The 25282-nt window shown below is 39.4% G+C and overlaps 1 protein-coding gene across 13 annotated transcripts in view; it reads left to right on the top strand.

Moving 5' to 3' along the window:
* Positions 1-25282, top strand: part of RBM33 (RNA binding motif protein 33) — a 108558-nt gene that overhangs the window by 61216 nt on the left and 22060 nt on the right. For 12 of the 13 annotated variants that reach the window (XM_075144157.1, XM_075144151.1, XM_075144155.1 and 9 more), the window contains 5 exons: positions 787-946; positions 1839-2170; positions 2996-3244; positions 4073-4360; positions 11823-12470. In XM_075144157.1, the coding sequence (XP_075000258.1) occupies positions 787-946; positions 1839-2170; positions 2996-3244; positions 4073-4360; positions 11823-12470 (1677 nt within the window). Of the gene's footprint in view, positions 1-786; positions 947-1838; positions 2171-2995; positions 3245-4072; positions 4361-11822; positions 12471-16354; positions 16502-25282 lie in introns of those variants that run through there. The other variant, XM_075144160.1, reaches the window with a different exon arrangement.

Here is a 25282-nt window from a genome sequence, read left to right as displayed (position 1 = left end):
GATTTACTCACACATAATAAGGAAATGTTTGTTAATGTAATTATTTATGTGAGGCATAGCTTCTTCCAGTTATCAAAGGTTGCCAACATATTTTGTCAGCTTTTGATATAAAATAAAAAATTATAATATGTGAATTACTCAATTAAGTGTGGTTTCTGCAAAATTCTGCTTTTGGATTAACATCCTGCAATATGTAAAGGCTGACTTTACGTTTTAAAAAAAACTTACTGGAGGAGAGATAATTTTGCACTCTTTCATATAATGCTTCAGATACTAAGTTGTGAATAGACAGAAGTGTTACTCTCCTGTTACTTCTTTTGAAAGATGATTTCTTTCATTTTCTGGATCCCATAAATTGTCTTCCCCCCCTTTTTTTAAGTAAAGCTGCTTCACTGCTGTAGCTTACATTGTACTAAATTGATGGTGAAGAATAGCATGGTTTAAGAAGATAAATGTCAGGAATGTCTTCTAAAGTAGACATTCAGATTTTTTTGGATTAATGGAAAAGAAGGTCAATAATTGCATGGATTTCAGTAAGCTTGAGAAGAAATGGCGTTCCTGTGGTACTAGTGATTATTAAAACATTGTGAATTCATTTCAAGGTACTGTACTGGGGTTTAATATCTCTTCCATTGTGAAAGAATGACTCAGTAAGGACTGCCAATTTGTACAGATGATAGGAGATAACTCATAAAGCAATTGTATTTTTGAGAGAAAAAAGTTATAGCAGGCAATAGCTAAATTCCTGGATGGTAGTGTTAATCTCAGTTCTGTCTTATTAAATAGGGCCCTCCAGACTTTCAGCAGCATACGCCTGGACCAGTTCCTACCAACTTCTCCCAAGCCCCGAGGCTGCCAATCCAGGACCAATGGAGAGGGCCACCTCCACCGCCACCACCACTTCCTCCTCCGCCTCCTCAGGAAAGAGATCCTTTCTTTATAGCAGGTAAGCATTTTCATTTCCGTTAACATACAAAATCCACTTTTTGTAAAGTGGCTATGCAGTATAAGTGTGTATCATATAACATGAAGCATTTGGAAGAGCCTGAAGGCCAGAAGATCCTGTTTGATGTAGACAGACTAGTACATGCCAAAAATTCTGGTGGTCTGGTATCTTTTTTGTTCCCTGACGTAATCTTGTGTCTCCACCTGTAACTAACATCAAGCTGTGTATTTACACCGATACAAAATAAAATTAGTATCTAAGTGATTATTGGAAAAAAGTTGTTGTGATTTGTTACGTTTTAGGTAACTAGTACTCTCCGTACACTTTGGTTTCCACTAGTAACTCTTTAAACCGTCTGGATGTGTAATGTAATGAAATGTGTACTGTAAGAAATCTGTTAAGGTTAGCTAAAATGATACAGCATAGCCAACAAAATAGGTTGTGTGTGTGGATATATAGATACACATATATATGTAATGTGCATATATATAATGTATATTTTATAGATGTTTTACACACATACACACAATGTAAAAATTTGCTAAACATCTGGTCAGCAAACGGCATCAAAATTTTGTGAGTTCTTCTATGTTTTAAACTCTGATCCTTGGAATCTCTGATTTCATTAGAGTAGAATTTCTAAAAGGTATTCCTAATTCCAGCAAATTACCAGTTGTGCCAGTCTTTCAAGCATCAATTCCTTTTGTACACAGGTGGCAGAAGCAAGAGAAATGTAACCTTGAGGGTAGCTCTTAAAATTAGAACATCTCATACGATTTTGTTTTCTACAAATTTGAGGTTACTTTTCCAAATCAAAATAGAGCTTTGTGTTTTGAAAGTGTGTTTGTGTCCCAAGCAGGCTGTCATTTAAGTACCTACCTGATTCCCACAGATCCAAGGTTTCCAAGCCATCACTTGTTTGAGCAGCGGAGCCCCCCACCACCGCCACCTCCACCGCTTCTTAATAGCGCGCATCCTGTCCCTACCCAAAATCCGATGCCGTTCAGCCAGCCCGGGCCAGCGTTTAATCAGCAGGGGCAACAACCGGTGTTTCCCAGAGAGCGGCCAGTACGGCCGAACATGCAGCCTCAAGGTCCTGTGGGAATTCTCCACTTCAACCAGCCGGGTTCAGCAAATCCGCGGCCGTTCATCCCTCCGAGGCAGCAGTTCCTGCAGGCTCCGGGACAGCCCTTCCTCGCCGCACACGCGCAGCCCAGCATGCAGGTAGGGGTCTGCAGCGGGAAGGGGCCCACAAGGAATGTGTGAAGTGGCCCAGCTGCCTTGTAGGCTTTATAGGACTAACGTAACTGAAGTGGAATTATTTGAGATTTACAGGTGTGAGGCAGGTGGGCCTGTAGCACTTCATTGCTGTGCCTGAGAAAGTGATTAATTTTCTCCCCGGTTGCCAGCACTAACGTATTTCCGATAGCGAGCCTGCAGCCCGGCCCTGCCTCCTCCAGTTGCTTTAGCTCCGCAGAGGAGAGCGGCCCCGGCCCCGGCCAGCGGCAGGGCGGGAGCGCCCTCTGCCGCCCAGCTGCGGAGCCCGGCGGGGAGCCGGGGCCCTCCCGCAAACCGGGAGGAAGCAGGGTCGCTGCTTGAAGTGGGTAAATGTCTTGGGGATGCGCAGGGCAATGTGGAGGGCCCTGCACGTTGCGGGGGCTTTGTGCGGGATCTTTTCATGGTGTCTGTGTTTTGAACGTGCGGAAATCCTGAAATCTGGTAATGTTGGGGGAGCGGGGGGGGGGGAAAACCAAACGGAAAAAAAAAACACCACCAAAACCCAAACAGTTTAAAAGTCATTAGAAAAGAGGGCGGAGGGTAGGAACTCTTGCATTTGTCTTTTTCCACTTCAGCTGTTGACTTACACAGGTTTAAGTGTATCACTACCTTGCACAGCTTCTGTTAGTCTGTTTTTTACTCAGTATATTTTCAGTTTAGCCTGGTCCATACCTGCTTACAGATGCTTTGAGGACTTGGGAGGCTGGAGCCACTTTTCAGGAGTTTATTACCTTGAAACTAAAACCAAATAATCTTTCTCTTCACGTGAAGGGTCCCTTGCACCCTCCATTACAGCCTCAGCCACAACCTCAGCCTCAGCAGCACCATCACCAGCAGCAGCAGCAACACCATCACCAGCAGCAGCAGCAGCAGCACCATCATCATCTCCAAGGGCCACCACAGCCCTTGATGCCCATGAACCAGCCACAGTTCAGGCCTCATATGCAGGCCACGCAGCAGCAGCCAAATAACAACAGGATGCAGTGTCAGCCGCGACAAGGTCCAATGAAGCCAAGACATGTAAGTACCGCATACATCAGTGTTGCCTTGCATGGGTAGTTCTGCATGGGTAACAGGCATGTAAGCACAGCTTTCAAAACTCACCAGCGTGGTTTTTCAGTCCCATTTATTCCATCCTGCTCTGTCACCTTCTTTCACCATTTGCTGTTCCTTTTCTGCCGTGATCATTTTATAACCTACATCCAAAAATAGCACGTGTATCTTTCCCTTTTTCTTTTCTCCTCCAGTCTTCAGTGCTTTTCTTGATCTGGGTCCAATAAGAGATGATGCAGTTGCCCAAGAACTGGCAATGAAGGTTTTTTGGAGGATAGGTTTGCTTAGTAAGATTTTAAAACTGCTGGTAGCCTGTGATTGTGTGGGAGCCCAGTTCTCTGACACTGTCTTTCAATTTGAAGGCCTCTCTACCACTGCTAATAAGCTTTCTGGTTCAGATAGTGCCAGTCACGTCTTGTGAGTTTGCTCCAGTGCAGCATATTCTGTTGTTCGATAGGCTGGGGTAGCACAACAGTCTGAAGCAGTGCTTAAGACAACATGACTGTCGTTCAGAACAATTGCTTTGATTAGGAACATAAATTTCACAGTGAAGCCGATTTCTGAGAAAGATGGTAAACAAGTGAGATTCAGTTTTGCTTTTAATTAAAGAAAAATAAAACCATTGTTAAAATGTTCTCATTTCTATAATTTTTCTTTTCACATTGAAAATATTGTGCCTCTTCGAAAAGCTTTTCTTGTCCCCAAACCTAACCAAATCATGAAAATGTGAAACAGGAAACAGTTTAGACTGGTTTGTAGTGAAAGTCTGCATTTTTTTGATTTTCTGCTTTTCAGAATACACCATCACAAAATATTGTCAAGCGTCCAAATCAGCAGCTACAGTCAACTGCTCCAAGGAATAGTAACTTGCGTGAGTTGCCAATAGCACCATCACATGCTATGGAAATGAGCAACAACAGGCGAACCTCTACCCCAGCTGCTCAGGTCAAACCCATTACCAGCACGATGTCTGCCACCAAGTCTGTAGCTGGTGTTGGAAACTCGCAGGGAAGGCCCGAGATGAAAGCTAAAGCAATCACACCAGTGGGCCAAGCGAAATCAGAAGTAAAATCTGAACCAGAGGTAAGGCTTTTTTTTTTTTTTTAAAAAAAAAAAACCAACAAAAAAACCTCCCACCTTTTTAAAGCTTTTCTAGTCTGACTTGTGTAAGCACACTTAATATATTATTCACCCAGTATTTTTGGTGCCACTAGAGGCCTCCCTTCTGAGTTGCACTTTCCTCTTTAATGTGATAGCAAAACCAGTCTCCATTGATAAAAAAAAGTCTGGAAGGTTGCCAGGGCCATGGTGAGTCTGTTTTGCAGGAGGAGAAGTCATTTCTACTATGAAAAGACAGAGGTTGTGTAAAGGTCATCAACGATACAAGCCTCGGAAATACCCATGGTGCCTATTTTTATTGTGCCCATTTTTGTCTTCCAGGATTATGATTGGGTTGGTTTTTTTCAGGTAATCACTTCTTTCTAAGTCAGCAAACCTTTTCTCTTCCATTTCCTATGATGCTTTATGGCTCAAAACAAAAGGGCTATTTAAGATAGCTGTCTTCCTCATGCTGTTTTGCTTTAGGCTGCCCAGTCTCCACTAGGGTCTTGAGCACTTCTGCAGGAGGCTGCAGTTACATGATCCATAGAGCTTCTTGCTCTTGAAGAAGAAAATCTCTCTTTTATGAAACCTTTTGATGTGAGGGAAAATAGGAGATGCTCTCAAGTTTTTCATTTTCGAGAAAATGCTGTTTGCTCTGCTAGTACTCTGCACAATCAAAAAATGAGATGCCAGTGTTTTGGGCTCCACTGGATCGTGCAGTGTGAACAGATAACCACTTCCCTGCACAGATCCTCCTGGAAGCTAGAGGAGACTCTCCATGAGCACTGTTAGTTTGAGAGAGTGGGTAGGATTGTACTGATGGTGCTCTTAATCCTGAACATCAGGAGGTACCAGAGGAACATGGTGGCTAAATGCACCCTGTATAATTTCTGAGCGTCAGGTTATTCTGAGCAGAACTGTAAATCTTCAGAGTTTAGTTGACCATGAATCTTGTCTCGAGGACCAGGTTTTCTTCAACAACTGTTGAAAGCTTTAATTGTGATAATTCTGTCTTCCCTTTAAGCTGCTCATGATTAGCTTTTCATCTTGTTCTTGAATTAAGAATGGTCATAACTAATTTTCACAAATGAGGCACAAAAGAAACTCATAGCTAGCAGTGTTTGACCTCCTGTGCATTTGCTTTTCAATGGTAATATAAAAAAAATCCTTATTTCAGCTTTTCAGCTTTTAATTTTGATCTTTTTTGAAAAAAATTACTTAATCCCCTTTCCCTTAATTCAGTCTCTTGGAATAATCTAAGTCACAGAAAATGCAGTGCCTCTTAGAGAAGCCTCTGTCTTTCAGGACATTAAGTCCTGAAAGGTAAGTTTTGAAGCAAATCAGCTACAGGCCTCCCCATCTAAAACATCTTAAACTTCTTTCATAGTTCAGTCATATGAAAATTAAGGCATGAGTTCTGCAATATCTCTGGCAGTGTTTAGAAAAATGAATAAATATTTTTCACTCCTCTTAATCGGATGAATTTAAAAAAAAAAAGAAAAAAACCAAACAAAGCAGTCATCTTTTTCTCTCCATTTTAAGTTTTAAACATATCCTAACAAACCTGTAGTCATAATACTAACTAATCTTACTCATATGAATTCTTGGTTTTACAAATAAAGCTTTCTTTTTATTTCTATGTCAAAGCTATCTTTGAAAGCAGTTTGATACCTGTTTCATGTAAGTTTCTGCAAAACAGGATAAAAAAAAAAGTCTTGGAAAAAATGATGTCTCCTAGTGTTTCCTGTTATTAACCAGAAAAGTAAAGCCTTTGTAGACACTTAGCAAGTGCTAGAAAAGTGTGTGAATGTGTGCGCACACAGAACCCTCCTCCTTTCAAAGCGGACTTGAAATAGAGCCTTGTGCTGCAAACAACGGTGTAGTAGCAGTTGTCCCTTTTCAGCTGTGCTGCTGCGGTGGTCTTTTCCACTGATGCTGCTTATTGTCACTTGTACAAACAGCATCGCTGCACTTGTTCATTGCCAAGTGTTTAATCATATTCTTCAATATTGTTATAATGTAGGGTATTACATTTCTCTCCTTAGGCAGATTGTAACGTTTTCCAGTCTTATTTGAGTGTTTTTCTTGTAATTAGCTAACTTTGTCCTGTTCTTTTGCTTTCTATGAAGATGAGAAAGAGTTAAGTTCTGTCATCTTTTCTAGCTGTATTGCTCATAACTGAATTGGGCAGGTTATTTTGCAAGTGTCTTCAACTGGAAAATTATTAAGACTTTTCTTTGCATCCTTCTGCCCGAAGACTCAGTGGCCATATTTATGAATGCCCTATCTTTCAGGAAGCACCAAAAAAATAGCAATATTGGCTATTAAAGGTTTTGCTCACCTTCAGAATAGATATTTGAAAGGTTTGCAACCTGAGCGACTAGAAGATTAAAAACTATATTTCTACTTTACTAATGGTATGCTTGTGTTCCTGTTCCTGTGAGGCTGCAAAATACTGACTTTCAATGCCTTTGTCCATTTAGAATAGCTGTTACTCTCCAAGATTTAAACTTGCATAACCTCGGTCTGAAAGATCATTTTGTCAGTGAAATTGGAAAGTATGCATGATGACCGTGGGCCTAATTCTGCTCGTTTGAGGTCAATTTAGGATAAGAGGAATTAAGGCAATATTAAGCATTTTTGAGTTTAAAGAAGGGGGGAATGTAGAAAGGTGATGTGAATCTCTAGAAGAAATTGATATTGGAGCTCAGAACAGGAGAGAAATTCGTAGAGTGCTGCATAATCGTAGGTGTACTGATACTACTACTTACATTGCAGTTAATGTCCCTGATGTAGTGAAAGAAAACCTTCACATTCCATTCTCCCAAATCCCGTAAATTTTGCAATTGGGTTGTTGGGTTTTGTGTTTGCTGTCTTTTTTTAAAAAAGACGTGCAATATGGAAAATAGTTGCTACATTGCTATTGGAGCAAATGTGTCTAAATCCTTTTCATTTTTTTTTGGAAATTAACTACCTGAAAAATTGTACATGTCTGAATTTGAGTTTTCTCCAGTGTAAATAGGTTTGATTTCCAAATTTTGATAATGGTGCCTCCTGCCTCGTGCTTAGAATATTCTTCTTGTCAGTCTTTTTCCAGTTGGAAGATCGCAAGAGGGCAGTGTGCCTTCTCAAAGTAACTTGTGACCTTGTTCTTAATTCTCTTCCTGTTTGTCCAAGACATGCAGCACCTGTGTTTTGTAGGGTGACTCATGCTTTCCTAGGGTTGAGGAGCTGTGTCATCAGTAATGTGACATGTGATGTGTACGTGGGTGCCTTTATTTAAGATACTTTGTGGTTTTGAACACAAGCAGCCAAACAAAGTAATTTGGTTATGGCCTTACCTTTTATGAAGACTTGTGATGAATTTTTGGACAAATGAATCTAGCCTCTTTTGCTTCTAATGTTACAACTGAAAAAATAAAGATAAATCTGCTGAATAGATTTGTGTGTATGCCACAGATCAAACCGTTTTGATTGCTCTGTCCTTGCACCCGTTCTACCGAGGGACAAAAGTGAGCCTGGTTGCATGACTCCTTTTTTGTTCTTTGATAGCAAAACAGAACATTTACAGTGTCTGGTTCTTGTGACTCTGCATTTAATTCTATTAACTAGTAATAAAGCCTGCAGACCTCTTAAAAAGGTGTGGGTTTGGTTTTTTTAACTCACTGTATGAGAAGCAAGCTACTGATACTAGGATTTAAATTACAGTAGAAAACTTAAACCCTTGGTTTAAAGCATGTCTTTACCATCTTTTCCTCAATCAACAGTGCCATTCTAAGTTCTCCTGGAGAATGATGTAGAACTGCTGCTTCTCTTACTGCTGCTCTTCTGTTAAGACTCGGAAAAGCAGCCTTTAACATTGTCTTTTGGCACTTTCCATCAAAGCCTCTTTGGATCTTAAGGCAAAAGAAAACTTGTAGCTAAGGTTTGGTCTTCCCTTCAAACTACGGTGAAATACATTGTGTTCAAGAACTGTTCAAAGACAGATGAGAATCTCCACTTTAAAAACAAAACAAAACAACAAACCTAAATAACAACAACAACCAAACAAAAACAAACACACACACAGCCCCTCCCAACCCCAACAAAAAAAAGCCCTCCACAGACCCAAGGGAACTGCTTTGCATCTCTGGCCTTGTACTCTGTAGCCTCCTGTAAAAGGAGGACCCTTATACAATATACCGTTTCTCCATGTTGTGGAGTTTTCTACAGGAAAAGGTGAAGTGTCAAGAGTTTATCTAGGAGAAAGGCTGCTTCAGGTTCTTCTGCTTCTTCACCTACAGATAATACTGCTTTTGGTAGGAAACTTCCAAACACAAGCTGTGAACTTTATGACATCTTTGAAGGATGTCTACTTTCTCCCAGTTGCTTTCTTTTTTTTTTTTTTTTTTGTGGGGGTGGGGGTGTTTGTTTTGTTTTTGGTAGTGCTATGCTTGTTGGAGAAATCTGTACTGGGCTTATTAAACTACTGACATGAAAATCATTAGCAGTAGGCATTGCGTACTGTTTCCATCTTGACCCAATGTACTGTCTTGCCTGTTCTGTATGATGAAGCTCCTTATTACATAGTATAGGTCATTTATATGTACTGTAGATCATATATATATATATATATACACACACACATACACTATAGTATAGTGTAGTGTATCTATAAGATGCTCTTAAGGCTAAGCAGCAGAAGATTTAACTACCCTTGTTTTCAGCCTAGTGAGGAGTTTACCCATTCCGAATCTGCACTGTTGGGTCATTGCACAACTAATTCCAATTAAACCTGACTCCTAATTCAAATATTTTGTTAATGATCACAGGGTCATCATATTGTTTGGTCTCATTCTAGCTGCAGGAATAGTTTACTGAGAACTTAACAGTAGTAGCAACTTGCTTATGAAGATGAAGGATTTAGGTCTACCTATAGCCTGTTAACAGGCTGATCTGCAGTTGTCATGTAACCTCAGAGCTCTTGGACCTGAATTTCAAAGCTTACCCTTTTCGAAGGAATTGACTTCATAGGATCCGTACTGATTTCCTAAGTATTGAGTTGAGTTCCTGAAAGGAGAATTTCAGATTATATTTGAGATCAAGTTGCCTGAAGATTCTACTAAGCATTCGTCTAACTTCATATGTGTTGGGAATATAGTTTGTCGGTTGTCTTCTGTGTTTTGCTAGTGTAGTTGAAATCAGTGTATCTGTCTGTGCTGCACGGATGTATTGGTCAGAGTCTGTCAGGATGTTCATTCCTTGTCTGCTGGCAAGACTCATTTAAGCGTGCCACGAAGTACACATCTCTGTGCTGCTATATGTAGCTTTTGAGTTAGTGTCTTGTACTTACTAGATCGTGATCTACATCTTCCAAGGCCTTCAGAACTGGTTCGATGGTAATATGAGCAGACAGTACCCTGATAATAAAGGACAGCTGATAGAAGAGCTGTTCTCATGCAGATTCTTGCTGGTATTGACACCCTCAATTGAACATAAAGAAAAAAAATACAGCGCTACTTCCAAAGGTAAATTTGGTACTGACTCACTGGCATCCATCAAACCTGTTTAGATAAAATGTAGAATATTCTGATCTAAAGCAAAGCAAGCGAATAAACTAATTCATTAAGTTAAGTGGAAGAGGTTTTGTGTTTGGACTGTTTCAGTAATTGAGATATTTACTGTCTCTGAAAGTGACTGAAAATTTAATTCATTGCATCAGGATCTGCATAACAGCACATCCTCCTCCTGTCTGGAGCTTATCTGTATCTTGTCATCCTATGCAAACTATATTTGAGGGTCTTATCCTTTTAGTGCATAGCATTCTCCTAAAAAGGATAGCGTTAGACCTCATCTCAGAACTATAGCCCATATTAAAAGAAAAAAAAAAAAAAAAAAAAAAAACAACAAACCAAAAAAACCCCCCCAAAAACCCAAACAATTAAAATCCAGTTTTGTTCAAGTCTTATTTAGCCATTCTTTAGGCTGGAATTCTAGTGTGAGACATGCAGCTATTTCTTAGTCACTGTGGGAATAATCCCTATCAGTAGGTGCTCAGGGAAGAAGCAGTTACATCTGAAGGAAATAAGTGTTCAGGATTTGTGCATCTGGATTCTACGCGTATAGATACTACTCCACGGCCTTTTATATCTGTGAACCAACTTTATGGTTGAATCTGTTCTGCTCTTATTTTTCTTGGGTGGGGGAGGATTCTGGGATGTACCAGGGATAAAAGCACTTGAATTAAAAAAAAAAAAAAAATTTAAAAATATTGTTGCACATTTGGGTCCTATATGTGCAAAAAATGGCATTTGTGTTGACAAGAGCTTGCACCCAGTTACTACAAGGTAAATAACTTCATCACCGATTCCCAGTATTTGAGAAACGTTTTAGCATTCTTTATGCTGTAATTTAGCAAAATACAAAGTATTGTTACTTTGAGAGCCTGTTTTTGTTAGGGGTGATTAATATATCTCGAGTAGAATGTTATGCTAATCACCATCTGTAAGCAGTCTCTACAAGTCTCTAACTTAATACTTCAAAGAGTTGAAAATAAAAAATAATATAATGAAAAAGTATGCTTTGTAATTTTGAAAAATGCATGTGATTATATCACAGGAGCAATTTGATTTCTTTTCTAGGATGATGAGAATCTGCATTTCCTTGACTTTTGCCCATTTCATACAGCTTTTCATAAGAACCCCTTGTGCCAAAGTTGAAGAATCTTTAGAAAAGGTTATTTGATGATGTGTAATACTTTCAGAAGGGCCCAGGGCTGGAATATTAAAGGCATTCTCTATATACCATTAATATTCCAACACTGCATTTGGCAACATTTTGATTCTGAAGAGAGTGCATGAGTTCAAGGTCAGAGAGATTGACTTGTGCTGTTCATTATAACCAATTATTGTGTGACAAATGAGTTTGAGATCAGGCTGAAAATTCTGTGAGAAAAATCAATAGTTCTAATCAGGGCCTTTCAGGTCATTTACTACCCTACCTTTTGTTACTTTGTCAGAAAAGAGCAAGATAAAACCTGTGTGACAGTGGGTTGCCTCCGTATTGTTACTTTCCATTTGAAACATATTTTGATATCTTGAATTATATTAATAGTTTAATTGGTTTTAGAAACTTCTAAATGAGTTGCAATTTGTAAAACTTTTTTTTTTGTATTCTGATAAGATTTTTCAACTGGTATTAAAGCTTCCTCCCCCCACCTCCCCATCTAGGAAGTAGTATATCTAAGTCCTAAACCAGATTTGAGCTGTTTGTCTGTAATGAATAGCAAATAAACCTTACCAGCAGATATAATCCACTAATAGCCTTAGCTTGGTATCAGAGATAATTTAAAAAGCTCTTCAGAGAGTTATAGCTTTACGACGTCTGAAACAACATTTAATGTTGTTTTGACCAAGCTGGCCATTTGTTGAGAATTTTATAAATTCATTTTTGTTTTCCTTTGTAGTATCCAGATGAAGATGAAGAAACTAGATTGTATCGTTTGAAGATAGAAGAGCAGAAGCGTCTAAGAGAAGAAATCCTGAAACAAAAGGAGCTGAGACGGCAGCAGCAGGCTGGTGCTAGAAAGAGAGAATTGCTCGAAAGACTTGCGCAGCAGCAGCAGCAGCAGCAGCAGCAACCTTCTACGCAACAGTCCTACATGCAGCAGGAGGACAACTCCTCTGAGTTCCCCACCAATGGCAGCCCTTACATACCCCACTCTGGCTTACAGACCAGGCAAAATGTGAAAAACAGACTCCTTATTAAAAAGCAAGATATGGTAGTTCCAAATATCCAACCCAAACCCACAGATTTCCCACAGGTCGGGGCGAATATGCAGTATCAAGGGCAGCAGATGAAGCCAGTGAAGCAGCTGAGGCAGACTAGGACAGTACCTCCGAGTCAGCCTCAGGCGCCGCAGAAAGTATTACAGACAAAACCTGCTGCAGCATCGCTGCCCACGACACAGACTGCTCGAGTGGCTTCGGCACAAGCAAGGCCCCAGGAACTGAAACCTGGCGTGAAAAGGACTGTCATGCAGCGGACAAACAGTGGTAGTGGAGATGGGCCCCATGTCGGCAGCAAAGTCAGGGTGATTAAGTTGTCAGGAGGGGTAAGTTTCCAAGGCTCATCTCGTGTGTGTGTGTCGTCATGGTTTGTTCTTGTGTGTTTCATTCCGTGTAATCCCAAAATAAAAAATGGGCCTAAGCTGATGAGGGAAGTAGCAGGTTTAGCAGACCTAGTAATCCATACTTTATGTTTTCAGAACTGTAAGTTATTAGCAGTTATTCAGAAACTGATGTTTGCTGTAATGCTTTACTGCCAAGCAGTTATCACTAAAATCACATTGAAATAACACTGCTTTCTTTTAAGTTCATTGTAACTTGAGTCTGAAAGACTCCTCAACTGAGCTGCTTTTGCTTGGCAGTTGGTAGTTCTGATAATTGGTCAGAGAAAAGGATTTGGATGGCTCTTTTTAAGGTTCGGTTAAAAATCTAGGCTCTGCTTATCCAGTAGTTGAAGCCACCTAATTTAGTTGTGTGCAGGTGCTGGCGTTGGTGTGGTTTCTGTACTCAAGGGAAGGTTGTTTTTATTTTCTTGCGAAGTGTGTTGTGAAACTAATTTAAGCAGTATATTGGAGAGGGATGTTTTCTGTTGGAGGCTGGGTTTAAAACATTACCATTTCAGTTCTGCATCTAAATGAGATTTCCTTATCTTTTGATGAGGGGTCTATTATCTGCAGAGTGTCCCTTGAGCACTGGTGTTGTGGAGGACTCACAATGCTGCTCTTGATGGCAGTGTGCATATTTAAGATCTGGGGCTTTGGTTAGAAAGCATCTCGACCAAATTTCTTCTGTCTGAATGAAAAGACAAGTTAATTTGTTAGGGCTCTGAAGAAACTGAGATGAGGGGACATAGCAAGATGGTGTTGTCAGTGTGAAATCTGTCCTCGGGTTTATGCTGAGGAGGAAAGAAGGATGTGATGTGGTACATTGGAGGTGTTTTTTTGGAAGAATGCTTCTTAGATTATTCAGAGCGTTAATTAGGGAAACTTACAGAACTGCTGCAATCTGTAACGAAGTGAACAGTGTGTTAACAGGGACTGAACAAGGCCTTGGAGGCTAGGCTTTATCCTGTAGGAATGGAGAGGAAGTTGAAATGCCAAAGTCTTAACTACTTTTTATAAATGTTTTTCTACAGCTCATAAAACTTAAATACACTTAAAATTGTGAATTGCATAATGACCATGTGGTCTTTCACAATATTAACATAAAGGACGTTATTGACTAAATGGAGCTGACAACAACCTGACTTGGAGGATGTCTAATTCCTCAGATGTGGTAACTTAAGTATAGAAGAATAAAGTACAAGAAGTTGAAAGAAATTGCTTCTGTTGGGCTAAAAATATTTATTTATAAATATATTTGTAGGAATCCCAGTGGCCTGCCAGAGGTGTCACAGATTTGTTATCCATGAATAATTGAATAAAGCAATCATGCACAACTTTTTATTATGTGGTGAAACAAAACAATGCCAGTCACCACTGTATACAGCTCTTCATAACAAATGGTTATCAGTACCCAAACTAGCATTCGCAATGAAATAGTTTTTATCATAATGCTCTAAAACTGTACATTATTTGTTTCAGATAAGTCTCATGGTAAGCAAGAGCAATTAGCTTCATTAAATGCATGTGTAATTGTATACAGAGTTTCATTGTATACAGAAGCAGATTTGCTCTGTCCTTCTTAACTTTCAGATACCGAGGTTTTAGCAAGGTAAAGCAGATTCTTTACATGTAGCCTTTGTTACTTTTTTCATATTGCCATGGACACTTTAAGTTTTGCTTCCAACTGTGGAAGAATAAAAGCAAGCGTTGTAATTAGCTGTTTAACACTGATCAGGATAGTTGATTAATTTTTAATCAGTGACAAGCTGAATCTATGACTTTGTTTCTTTGACCACACAAGGAAAAAGAAAAAACTGAGCAGCGGGGGGGGGCAATCTTGTCTATTTTGACAGGATTTTAAAGAAGAATTAAAAGCTGCTTGGACGCTGAATACTATAAAGATCACAAATCACGTTTAGTTTCCATTTCTAGTGTCCTTTAGTCCTGCCACATGCTTTATTTATTTTCACAACTTTTGCTTCAACCCTAAATATAAAGCAAAAGCCTAATCTCATTTTTCCTAGCCATTCTCTTTAGCATGTAATAGTGCTTCCTGTAATTCCCTGCTTTTGGCCAAGGGGATGGCTGGTATCTCTTACCTATCTGGCTCTGACTTGATCCTGCAGTTAAGCAGCCCTGCCATTTCTCTCAGTCTAATCACTTGTACCCTTTTTCCTTTCTAGCGCTCTTTTGTGCAGAGGTGTTTTGAATACCCATGTACGATGGCTTGCGATTAGACACAATGCATGTTCCTTTTCAAAGCTCTCTTGATTCATATTGGCAAAGACTTGGAAAGTCCCTTCTCCAGCCTGCCAGCCGTGGTACAGCACGATAGTAGAGCTGGCAGTTGAAGAAGCTGCTTGAGGTCAGACCCAGACTAACTATATCTAAAGCAAATTGACCTAAACCAGGAGCTGCTAGCAAGGACTGTTCTAGCTTTAGTAGGACCATCCGTAGAACAAGATTAAATAGTGGTGTGTTGCTGGTGATGTTTTTTTGTTTAACAGTTTAACAGCTAAGGAGATGTACTTGGTGTATTGGTGAGATTTATGGTGTACAAATACCGTCATAAGAGAATGGTTTCTTCTCTTGAGGGCAATATCTTTCCCAGTCTAAGCTTCTAACTATGTTTATTTCCTATATGTCAGACTAAGTCTGCATATCAAGGTGACACGTGTTAGGTACTGTCATTAATGATTTTGTCTGTTGATGCTTTTTTTAAATAAATCCTGCCCCCCGCCTCCCCTCACCCCCCCCCCCACTGATATGCCTATCCCTTTCTAATACTCCTGTAATTTATACAGGAATGGCAGTACAGTGAACAGTTTTCCATTTTAATTACTCCTTTAAATGTTATGTTCCTTGAAAATGAGGCAATGCGTAGTGTTTAGCGGATGAACTTTGATTTTTGGGGTTTTTTTCCTGGAAGCCCAAATATCTTTTGATGGATCCAGTGTGCTTTATAGTTTGTATAGAATTTTTTCAGAGCCGTTCTTTCCAGATACAGGAGTTCAGCATATTTGCTGAGTATTCATACTTGTATATTTTGTTAAGGAAACATCTGAGATTTGCCTGGCTTGGTGAGGAGCCTGAAGTCAATTCTAAAGATACGCTTAAGAATAACCTCAGTGAGATTGTAGAGTGTTGTTTGTTGGGAAGAAACACCCTGATAAATCACTTAAAAATGTGATCATAAAATTATAGAAAACAGGGGTGAAAGGACCATAGAAATAATTTATTCTGTCTTGAAGGGAAGATGAATTCTGTACTATTCCTGACACATTTGACCAACCTTTTTCTGAGATCTCATTATTGGAGATTTCTTTGGCCATCTATTCCAGTGTCTAACCTGTACATTTAGGAGAATTTTCTTAGTGACCAAACCACGTTTTCTTGCTGCAATTCTGAATCTATACTAATTGTATTATACTTTAAGAGACATGGGAAAGAACTTATATCCCTCTTTGTGGCTGTGTCTCTCTTTAAAGATCTCTTACCTGTTTCTGAGCGCTCATGTCCTTCACTCCCTCTTGACGGTAACACCTTGGCTGTTTGTGGTGGTCTCATTTGGGCTCTCTGTGATCAGTCTGTTGGTAAATAGTTCCAGTACCAAGTGCAATTGAATTCCTTAAGCCAATATATTGGAAGTGTCTTTAGTCCTGGAAGAACAGGTTTGTGCCAGCTACAGCCTTAAAGATCTTAAGATCATATGAAATGTGATGAACATGTTTTTTCGTTTAGTTGGAGGTTCTGTGGGAAATGGTAATATCTTAAAAACTCTGTATCATTCAGTCATCTTATATTGTTGTTGGGTGATTTTTCTCTAGCCAGAAAATGGCCTGCCATGCTCAAAGAGATGCGTGTCTGTCCCAAAGGCCTGAAAATGCTGGTTCTTATGCTGCACCAAGAACACACCAATCTCTGTCTCTGTGGAAAGCTGCACAATGAGCTTTTTTCATAAAAATATATATATATATAAAAATATATATAAAAATACATAAAAATCTCAGTGTTCCCTGTTGGATTAGAAGCAGTATCTTATTAATGATCATAATTCCTGAAAACCTGAGATGATGCTTCATCTGAAAAGCTTGAAGAAAGATTTGGCAAGTCCTTTTTGTTTGAAAAGCCTGTCACAAAAAATGTCCTTGGATTGTAAAAAGAGAATTGGAATGGAAGATAAACAACTATTCATATTTAGAGTAACTGAGAAGTGTAAGAGACGAATATGGAGTTCTAAATACGGAAAAAGATACTGATTGAGATGATTCTTGTCTGATAATGTAACCTTATCAACCAACTTTGCTTAATGTTTGTACTTGTTTCTGCTTGCATGTGTATGTTCAAGTTTAATTAAAATATTTGACTTGAAAGCTCTATAGCGCCTTTCATCTAAATATGTCAGGAATTACAAACTAAGCTAAGATTTTTGGCACTTGCATGACAAGTTCTTGAGGGAGCCCTTAACCCAGCTCTGCAGTGCTACCAGCTACGAGAAACAACACGGGAACTCTCGCTGCGTACCATACTATTATTTTTTAAGAGGCAGAATGGCATTGCAGCTTATTTGTATCCCAGTATTTGAAGGAGATATGGATAATGTCCATATTCTATCAGGAGCGGACTGAAGGAGCTGCAGAAACCATGCTATCTGAATGCCCAGATACCATGTTTGTCATTTAGAGAGTACCAAGATGGGCAAGACCTTTGAAGCAATACTGATGTAAATGCTGTTGAAAAAGGACTCTGCCTGCCACAGCCTGCAAGATTTCACTCTGGAAATATTTCACAAATGGACGTGAATTTCTTACTTCCACCTCAAAAACAAACAAAAAAAGAAAAGGCAAAAAAAAGGAAGTCAGGGAGCCCTGTGGTATTCCGGTTATGAAAAAGGCATAGTATTTTCATGAAACATTAGAAAATGAGCAATAAACCCTGTCCTCCCAGACCTCCAGTGAGGATGGTCCCTATAGAGACAGAATATTTAATGGCTTGGGGGTAGTGAGGCGGGCTATGCTGTGCTGTTTGGGGCATATTTGGTTACTGGGAAAATGAAATACAAGGGTATGTGCGGACACACTTAGCAACTAGAGGGACTGAAGGTGACAACCAAACCATAGATATTGCTTTTTATGGGTTTGTAATAAAATCCTCGAAAGGGAGAAGATCTACTTAAATTGAATTTAACTTCGCTGTGGATAAGTTGGAACTAAAGTGCAATAAAGTATTTCCTATTGTAGACTGCAGAACAGGTATTCTCCTTTTCCTCAGGAGACTTTTAAATTGTGTGTTGAAGAAGAGTGCTGCTTCCTCCTGAACACCCTGAAAGCAAGGCGTTTGGTATTGCTTGTCGCTCTTGTTAAGTCTCAAAGGAGAGTTTTTCTGCCAATGTAGGTGTTATAGTGCAAAATTCATATTGATACGATGTTGGTGTTACAGAGTGTCTAGTAGCCCAGTTTCCTGATGGGAAATGACTAAAGGCAACTGTGACACTGTTAAAGTACGTTACAGAGAGAAAGAGCTAGTTTTCAAATGAAAATCAGTTGATTGCAATCTCTGAACTTGAGAGGGAAACATGTAGATTTGTCCAATTTAAATTTGATACTTCGAGAAATCACAAATGCCTTTGTTAAATGGTATTTCAGGTTTGACCACTTGGAATAGAGCTTCAGTACGGAGGTGTGGCTCTGAGTTGGGAGAATCCTGACACTGTAAGTGGTTGGGGAGGGAGGTAACGTGGGTTGTCCCTGTCAAGACTGTACAAGGAGCTTAGGGCGACAGACCAGAGGGATTCAACTTGCCATTGGTTTTAAGCTTTAAGGAACATGAAAAACTAGAAATGACACAAGAAGGGAAGCTCCAGTTGTACTGATTTCTGATAGCCGGTACTGGCTTTCTGTGCCATAGCTGGTGTCCAGCTGAGAAGTGCTCCTTCAGGAGCTTTGGGCCGTCAGAAGTTTTCAATCACTGATATTTTCCAACAGGAGCCTTTTCTCTCGATGATTTCTCTGCATATCCAGTCTTCACTAAAATTCTCTGTACAAAAAATTATCCCAGAGACTGCCAACTGAAAAGGGAACCAGGAAACTGCTCAAAAACATGTTTATTGACATCTACATTATATATTTTGCAGACAGCAATGTAAAAATGAAGGTACTTCTGAGAGTATTATACATATCTAGTCCAGGACCTTGATTTTGCTGTAGCTTTGACACAGAATTTGTATTTTTTTTCATAATGAACTAGTGGGTGGTTGTACTAGAAAAACGTAGTCGTGATTCAACATCTGATCAACTGTATCTCTGTCACTCCTGGTTAAACTTCAGTGTAGCACAGGTATGGCTAGGATTCTCTAACATCTCTTTGGCCAGTCCTTCTCCATGCCTTAGTTCTCCTCTCGGGCAGATGAGGAGATACTTAAGGTAAGAATTCTGTTAGGACATAGGATTAAATGGAATTAGCTGGTTTTTTTACAAGACATTTTCTTCTTGCTGTTCTGACTTTTCATACACCATTAGGCACAGAAGAAAAGATAGTCATCACATCATGGCTTGCTGAAGCAGCTTACCAGTGTCTTTTTATCACAGGAAGGGAGTTGTTTCTGCATTTTATTCATTTATTGTTTAGTCTGGGTGCTCTTGTTTGAGGTAAGTTTGCCCTATGCAAAATTTTTAGACTGGGGAAAATAACCCACAATTCACTGGCTAGCACCAGAAGTGTCTTTTTTCTGGTGTGAACAGGGAATGCTTCGGTTGTTTTGTAGTCTGATGTAGATTATTTCTGTGTGTATTCTGAGTCAAAACCAGACCATTAGTATGTCTTAAACCAGTTGTTAATGATGAGTTGTCTATTGATAGTGTATTCTAGCCAGGCTGGAGAGCAGGAGTTTTTCTAAGTACTGCTATTCTTGAATTTAAAAAAAGATACTTAAAGTTCTTAGAAGGCCTTTAAAAAAAGTCTCCAGGTGTTTCTCATTGGCATTTGACAGATTGAAAACAGATCTTCAACTATTCAGAAACAGTGCTTGGTCACGTCACTCAGTTGTGGGATATTTGGCAAGTGATTAGGCTTCCTGTTCCCAGGTCCCCAGTCTGTCAACTGGCCGAATCAAAGCAGTAAAGCATTTCGAGCACCAGTCAAAGAGACATAGCTAATTATTAGGGGCTTGCCTTTCATATACAATTCTGATAATTGTAGTGAGAAAATACTCGTATATGTTAGATGATAGTCTTTCTTGCTCTACATGGTTTTTGCTTTACTGTTTTTTTTCTCTTTGTTACGTGAGGATGACGGTTGTCTGTGTAGGTGTCTGTCTTTTTTAGTATAGTCTATTGCAGTATTAGTAAAATACAGGTTTACATGTGAAAACCTATATAGCTGATGAATAGTAATTTCTCTTGTCCTTGAAATGAAGATGAATTTAATAACCCAAAGGATGGTTTTCTCCCCTTCTTAACTACTGTGATACTGTGGAGGTACTCATTTCTAGAAATATTGACTTAAACTGGTAACAGATGAGGGGTTTCTCCTTTCTTAAAGGAAATCAATTACAAGACATTTTTGGGTTGAGATTTCCCTGCAAGATTTAAGCCTTCATCATGCTACAGAGAATTTGAGTTATAGTGCATCTAAGAAAAGATGAAAACATTTTGCTTCTCTCTGTTATTTTTACACAAATCAACCAGAGTTTATTTCCTTTAAGTGCTTTATCCGGCATGCACATCCCTTTACTACTGGGTGATTTTGAATTAGCTTTATAAAGATTACATGGATAGACGCAGCATTGTGGTAGTTAATAGAAACCTGTGCAGTGAGGTCTATGGGCTGCAAGATCACTAACAGTGCCAATGACAGTGAAGTATGGCCTTATCGAAAGGAGAATTCATAAGAGGCTGCCCTGGGACACTGCACCACTGTCCTTCTGTGTATCCTGACAATGTTATCTGTCCTCTCAGTACGGAGTATCAAATGTCTGTCACGAGTACAGAAATTAATTTAATGTCACCTGAAGACATGCAATTAATCTTTTAGAGGTTTTCATAATACCTTTACAGAAAGAGTTGCCAGTTTGGCGGATTTGGATTTTGGGGTTTAGCAGAAGATAAGGAAAATTAATTTTTCATCAGGGTTAATACAAGCTAGCAGGGCCACAAAGGCCGAGAAAAATGGTTTGGGAATTTGTCAAGTGTTGTCACTCTAGAATAATGCTGCTTAACGTCTGATAGGTGTAATCAAGAGTTGAGATTTCTATAGAGGGGGATTAATCAATTTGCTCACTACAGAATGCAAGTTGGTGATACCATTCCTTCATGGGGTTTAAGAATGAAAATAAGATTTGATCTGTCAAATTGCAAGCAGCTCTGACAGTATCAATAGGCATTTTTATCAGTACATTTGAAAGCATTTGTTATAAATAAATTTGTCCTGCTAATGTTGGTGGCATATAAACTTCATCTTCATTGTAAAACTGTCATAATGATTATGATAGGGTTGAGAGCTTCAGCTTGCTAAATTCAAGCAGTCCCTCATAAAATTCTGCTTTTAGAATTTGTGATCTCATATTTGACAGAATGGTCTTTATGTTTTTCAAAACACAACACTGACTATATGTGTGTAGAGCGAGAGAGTCTCACTATTGAAAAACAGCCTCGACAAGTATCAGGGAATCAGTTCTAAAATTCATGGCCATTGAATGGTGTAATTTGTCTTTTTTGTTAGTCTGGTTTCGGATCAAACTCTGTGCAGACTCTTCCACAGTAGAAGTTAGAAAAACCATTCACCATGTAGATCAAATACTTTTGCCTTGATCTTTGGGTTTTGTTTAATTACACACAGTATTTGAAATTAACTTGTCGTTTTGGCACCGCTAACAATCTTGCAGTACTTGAAATTTGAAAGATAGTTTTTGTACTTTCTCCTGAACAGAACTCCTGCCACTTAAACAAAAGGCATTTTCATTACTCCAGAATCAACTGAATAATGGTAAAGTTTCATTCAAGAGAACTTTTTCCTGGCTATATGTTAGGAAGGTAGACCTTTTCTAAAACTTGGAAATTCAGAGCTTGAAGATCAGAATGATTTGTAATATAGAAATTAAGCAATAGAAAATAACAGAAAAACATTCTTCCTTTATTGGTTTGCAGTCAAAGAATGGAAATCCACTTTTCTGCAGAGGACTTTTGCGGAGGAAATTTGCGGTATAAAATCAGAGCTTGTATCAATCAATCTCAGGTCTCTGTGGTGGACTGAGAAGTATTCTACCTGGTTTCAGCACTTTGTGCATCAAATTGTATGAGGCAGGCCATGATGATGAATAGATGCATCTCTGCAAAATTTAATGTTATCCTGTACATCCCAAAATGCTATAGAAAAAATCAGATAAAAATGTATTTTGACAAGAGAAGACTTAGAATTTTAATACCTCCTTCTGTTGCTACGTGTTTAAATTTGGGAAGGGCACTGATGTAAGCTAATGAAAAATCAGCAATACAGAAATTGTCTTTAGGAAAAGCAAAAGTTGATTTCAAATTAGTTAGAACTGAGACATTTCAAGAGAAGAGATGCTAGCAATTTAGTTTCTCCGATTTAGATGTCATTTTGGGTAACTTCTGCAATACAGCTTCAGTTCACTTACCTGCTTGCCTGTAGCTTTGCTGTGTGTTTTGATTTACCTTCTGGGTGCCAGCTTATTGCATACCTCATGAGTGAAAATCAGGAGTCAACATGTGTACGGTGATCTTTACAATCATACATCTTTTCCTCCAAAATGTTAATGTTCTCATATGACTGTGTGACCTGTAAGTAATGTTCTGAGGTTTTATAGCTTTAAGTCCAGATGTTGAAAGCTCTTTGTGGGCTTTCTGCTTGACTTAGCTCTTCACTGATGTGCCTGAAGAAGCCACTAAGTGTCTCGCATAGAAGGAGTTTAAAGGATGATGGTGATGGTGGGTCTAATTTGCCACTGAATACTACTACATAGGTTGTTCATTTTGGCTCGGACAGTTCTTGTCCTTGCACTGTCGTGTCTTTAACCAGTGAAAAAGGAATTGATGCTAAATGTTAACTGAGGCTGTCATTTTGCTTGTTAAGCACATAGTGACCTAGGAGTCACGTTTGGTTTTCATTTTCTTAAGAAAATCACCAAATTTTGTCTTCGGTTGAAGCCAGAGCTACCCCTGTAACGGGAAACAATGTAATGCTGACTTGCAGGGAGCACTGTTAGTCCTTGAGCACCAGTCGCTCGCTCGTGGACCTCTCTTGAGGTGCTGCAGGTTCATCTCTGCTTCCCCTCTTCAAGTCAGCTCGAAAAGCCGTAGATGTTCAGAGCAGTAGTATAAAGAAAGGGGTTGATCCAGTTGCCCTTTCTTCCTCCTTGTTGCAGGAACAAGCAGACCTTGCTCCATCCCCTTTTCTTACCCTATGGACTTTCTTTATTGTTTTGTATAGGTTTTCTTATTTCTGAAATGTATTAATTAATTAAAAAATCCGGAGATGTTTCTACCTTTTCAGACTTTTGCAGGAGCATCATGCTAGCAGTGAAGCCCAAAGGTGGCATTTGAGACCCCAGCAGGGAACAAACCCAGTCAAATTTTTCATCAGTGCGAACCAATGTTGTGTGCTTATGCCTTTGACTCTGTTATAGTAGTGTGTTTAGTTTATACAGTTTTATTTGGTGATAATTGGGCTTGGTAGTTAAATATTGGGTGGTTGTTGGCCATCCTAGCCTTTTATGGGAAACGATTGTTTGCTTTTGAAGTTTCGGTAATGAGCATGTTCGATGTGTTTTGCACCCGAGGGCTTCACTCTCAGATGCTCTTCCTATGTGCTGGGGTCGCTTTTTGATTTGGAAAGAAATGGTTGCAAATACTTATGGTTGTTTTTCACAGCAGGCAGTTAGCAGAGATTAGATTTTAACTCCCAATTACTGCGTTTAAATTCCTCCTAGAATTTTTTTGTTCCTTTTAGTTTCATCATCTTCCAGCTGCTGTAGGGTTGAATAAAAGAAATTATCTGATCAGGGCATAGGGCTTATGGTGATGCTGATATTGGAATTAATACTAAAATGAGGAGGATTTAATGCTGATTTCCTGGTAAGGTTTTGTTTGTGTGCATACGTTTGGGTTTTTCAGGAGAGGAGAGCTGTTGCTTTTATATTTTTGAGCAGTAATTGAAAGGAGAGACTCTGAAGGGAAAGCTTTATAATTTCGCACTAGTTACTGCTCTCAAAGGTTTATATACAAAATTTTCTGTGAAGCAACAGAGCCATTCAGTTTAGCAGAGGAAAAAAACCATACGTGATTAGAAGTGGAAAAACTAGATGCAGTTTTCTATTGCTTTCTCACTTCGGACACTGTGGACAAAAGTCCTTAAGTGGGAAGAGCTTCAAGATTTTCCCTATGACAGATTGTGCTTTTGAAGTGTAGACGGTGCAAGGGGGTGATGAAGCTGATTTGTCTGGGATTTAAGTAGTTGAGTTCTTGAGAAGTTATTCCCTGCACATACTTGGTAATACAGAGGACTTGGTTTCGGGGTGTGAATTGTGAACTTGCAAACGTGAGACGATCCTACATATCACCTGTACCGGCCTATTTCTCTTCGAATGCGAAGAGACTTAATAACCCGTCCTCAGTAGGTGTTTCTTTTGATTTTGTTTAATCCCAGTAGAGAGGTAATGATTTATATTCTCAATCAAGATAATCTCGCTCTTAGACCATAAACCTATTCCTTCTGCAGCCTTGTATATTGTTTCCTTATCTACAAGAAGCGTGCCAGTTAGTATGAAACGCTCTGGATCGTGACATATGTTACAGATGCAAAAGGAGTTATCCTTGTGAATATTTAAGGAAAGGGGAAAAAACCCCTATGTAAATAAAGATGCTTTCATATTTTTTTTTTTCACCCTTTAGACAAGCCTTCTATTTGAGAGCTTTTGCAGGATTACCTGAAGTTGGTTAGAGACTTAGACAAAGCCTTCCTCCTGCAGATAGAATGTTCACTAGTATTTGAGTTCTAAAGTTGGAGTCCAGTCAAGGTATAGATACTGCTGTTGAAACATGCAATAATGTGATACGCTTTATAGATGCAAAAGTACCTGATCTTTTGTCGGGCTCTGCTGTCTCTTGCTCCATGGGATGTTTTTCAGTGATTGATCTGACCTGGACAGTGGGACACAAAGTCAAGAATCACTGTCATGGTTTAACCCCAGCTGGCAACTAAGCCCCACCCAGCCGCTCGCTCACTCCCCCCACAGTGGGATGGGGGAGAGAATCAGAAGGGTAAAAGTGAGAAAACTCGTGGGTTGAGATAAAGACAGTTTAATAGGCAAAGCAAAAGCTGTGCACGCAAGCAAAGCAAACCAAGGAATTCATTCACTACTTCCCATCGGCAGGCGGGTGTTCAGCCATCTCCAGGAAAGCAGGGCTCCGTCACGCGTAGCGATTACTTGGGAAGACAAACGCCATCACTCCGAACGTCCCCCTTCCTTCTTCTTCCCTCAGCTTTATATGCTGAGCATGACATCATATGGTATGGAATACCCCATTGGCTAGTTGGGTCAGCTGTCCTGACTGTGCTCCCTCCCACCTTGTGTACCTAGCTCAGTCAGTAGGCACGGGAGCTGTCCTTGGACTAGCAGGGTACTTAGCAACAACTGAAAACATCAGTGTGTTATCAACATTCTCCTCATACTAAATCCAAAACACAGCACTAGGAAGAAATTTAACCCTATCCCAGCCGAAACCAGGACAATCACCTGT

The sequence above is a fragment of the Calonectris borealis genome, chromosome 2 (assembly GCF_964195595.1).
Source record: "Calonectris borealis chromosome 2, bCalBor7.hap1.2, whole genome shotgun sequence".
Lineage (NCBI taxonomy): Eukaryota > Metazoa > Chordata > Aves > Procellariiformes > Procellariidae > Calonectris > Calonectris borealis.
The sequence above is the reverse complement of the archived record's forward strand: the minus strand, read 5'-3'. Positions and strand labels throughout refer to the sequence as shown.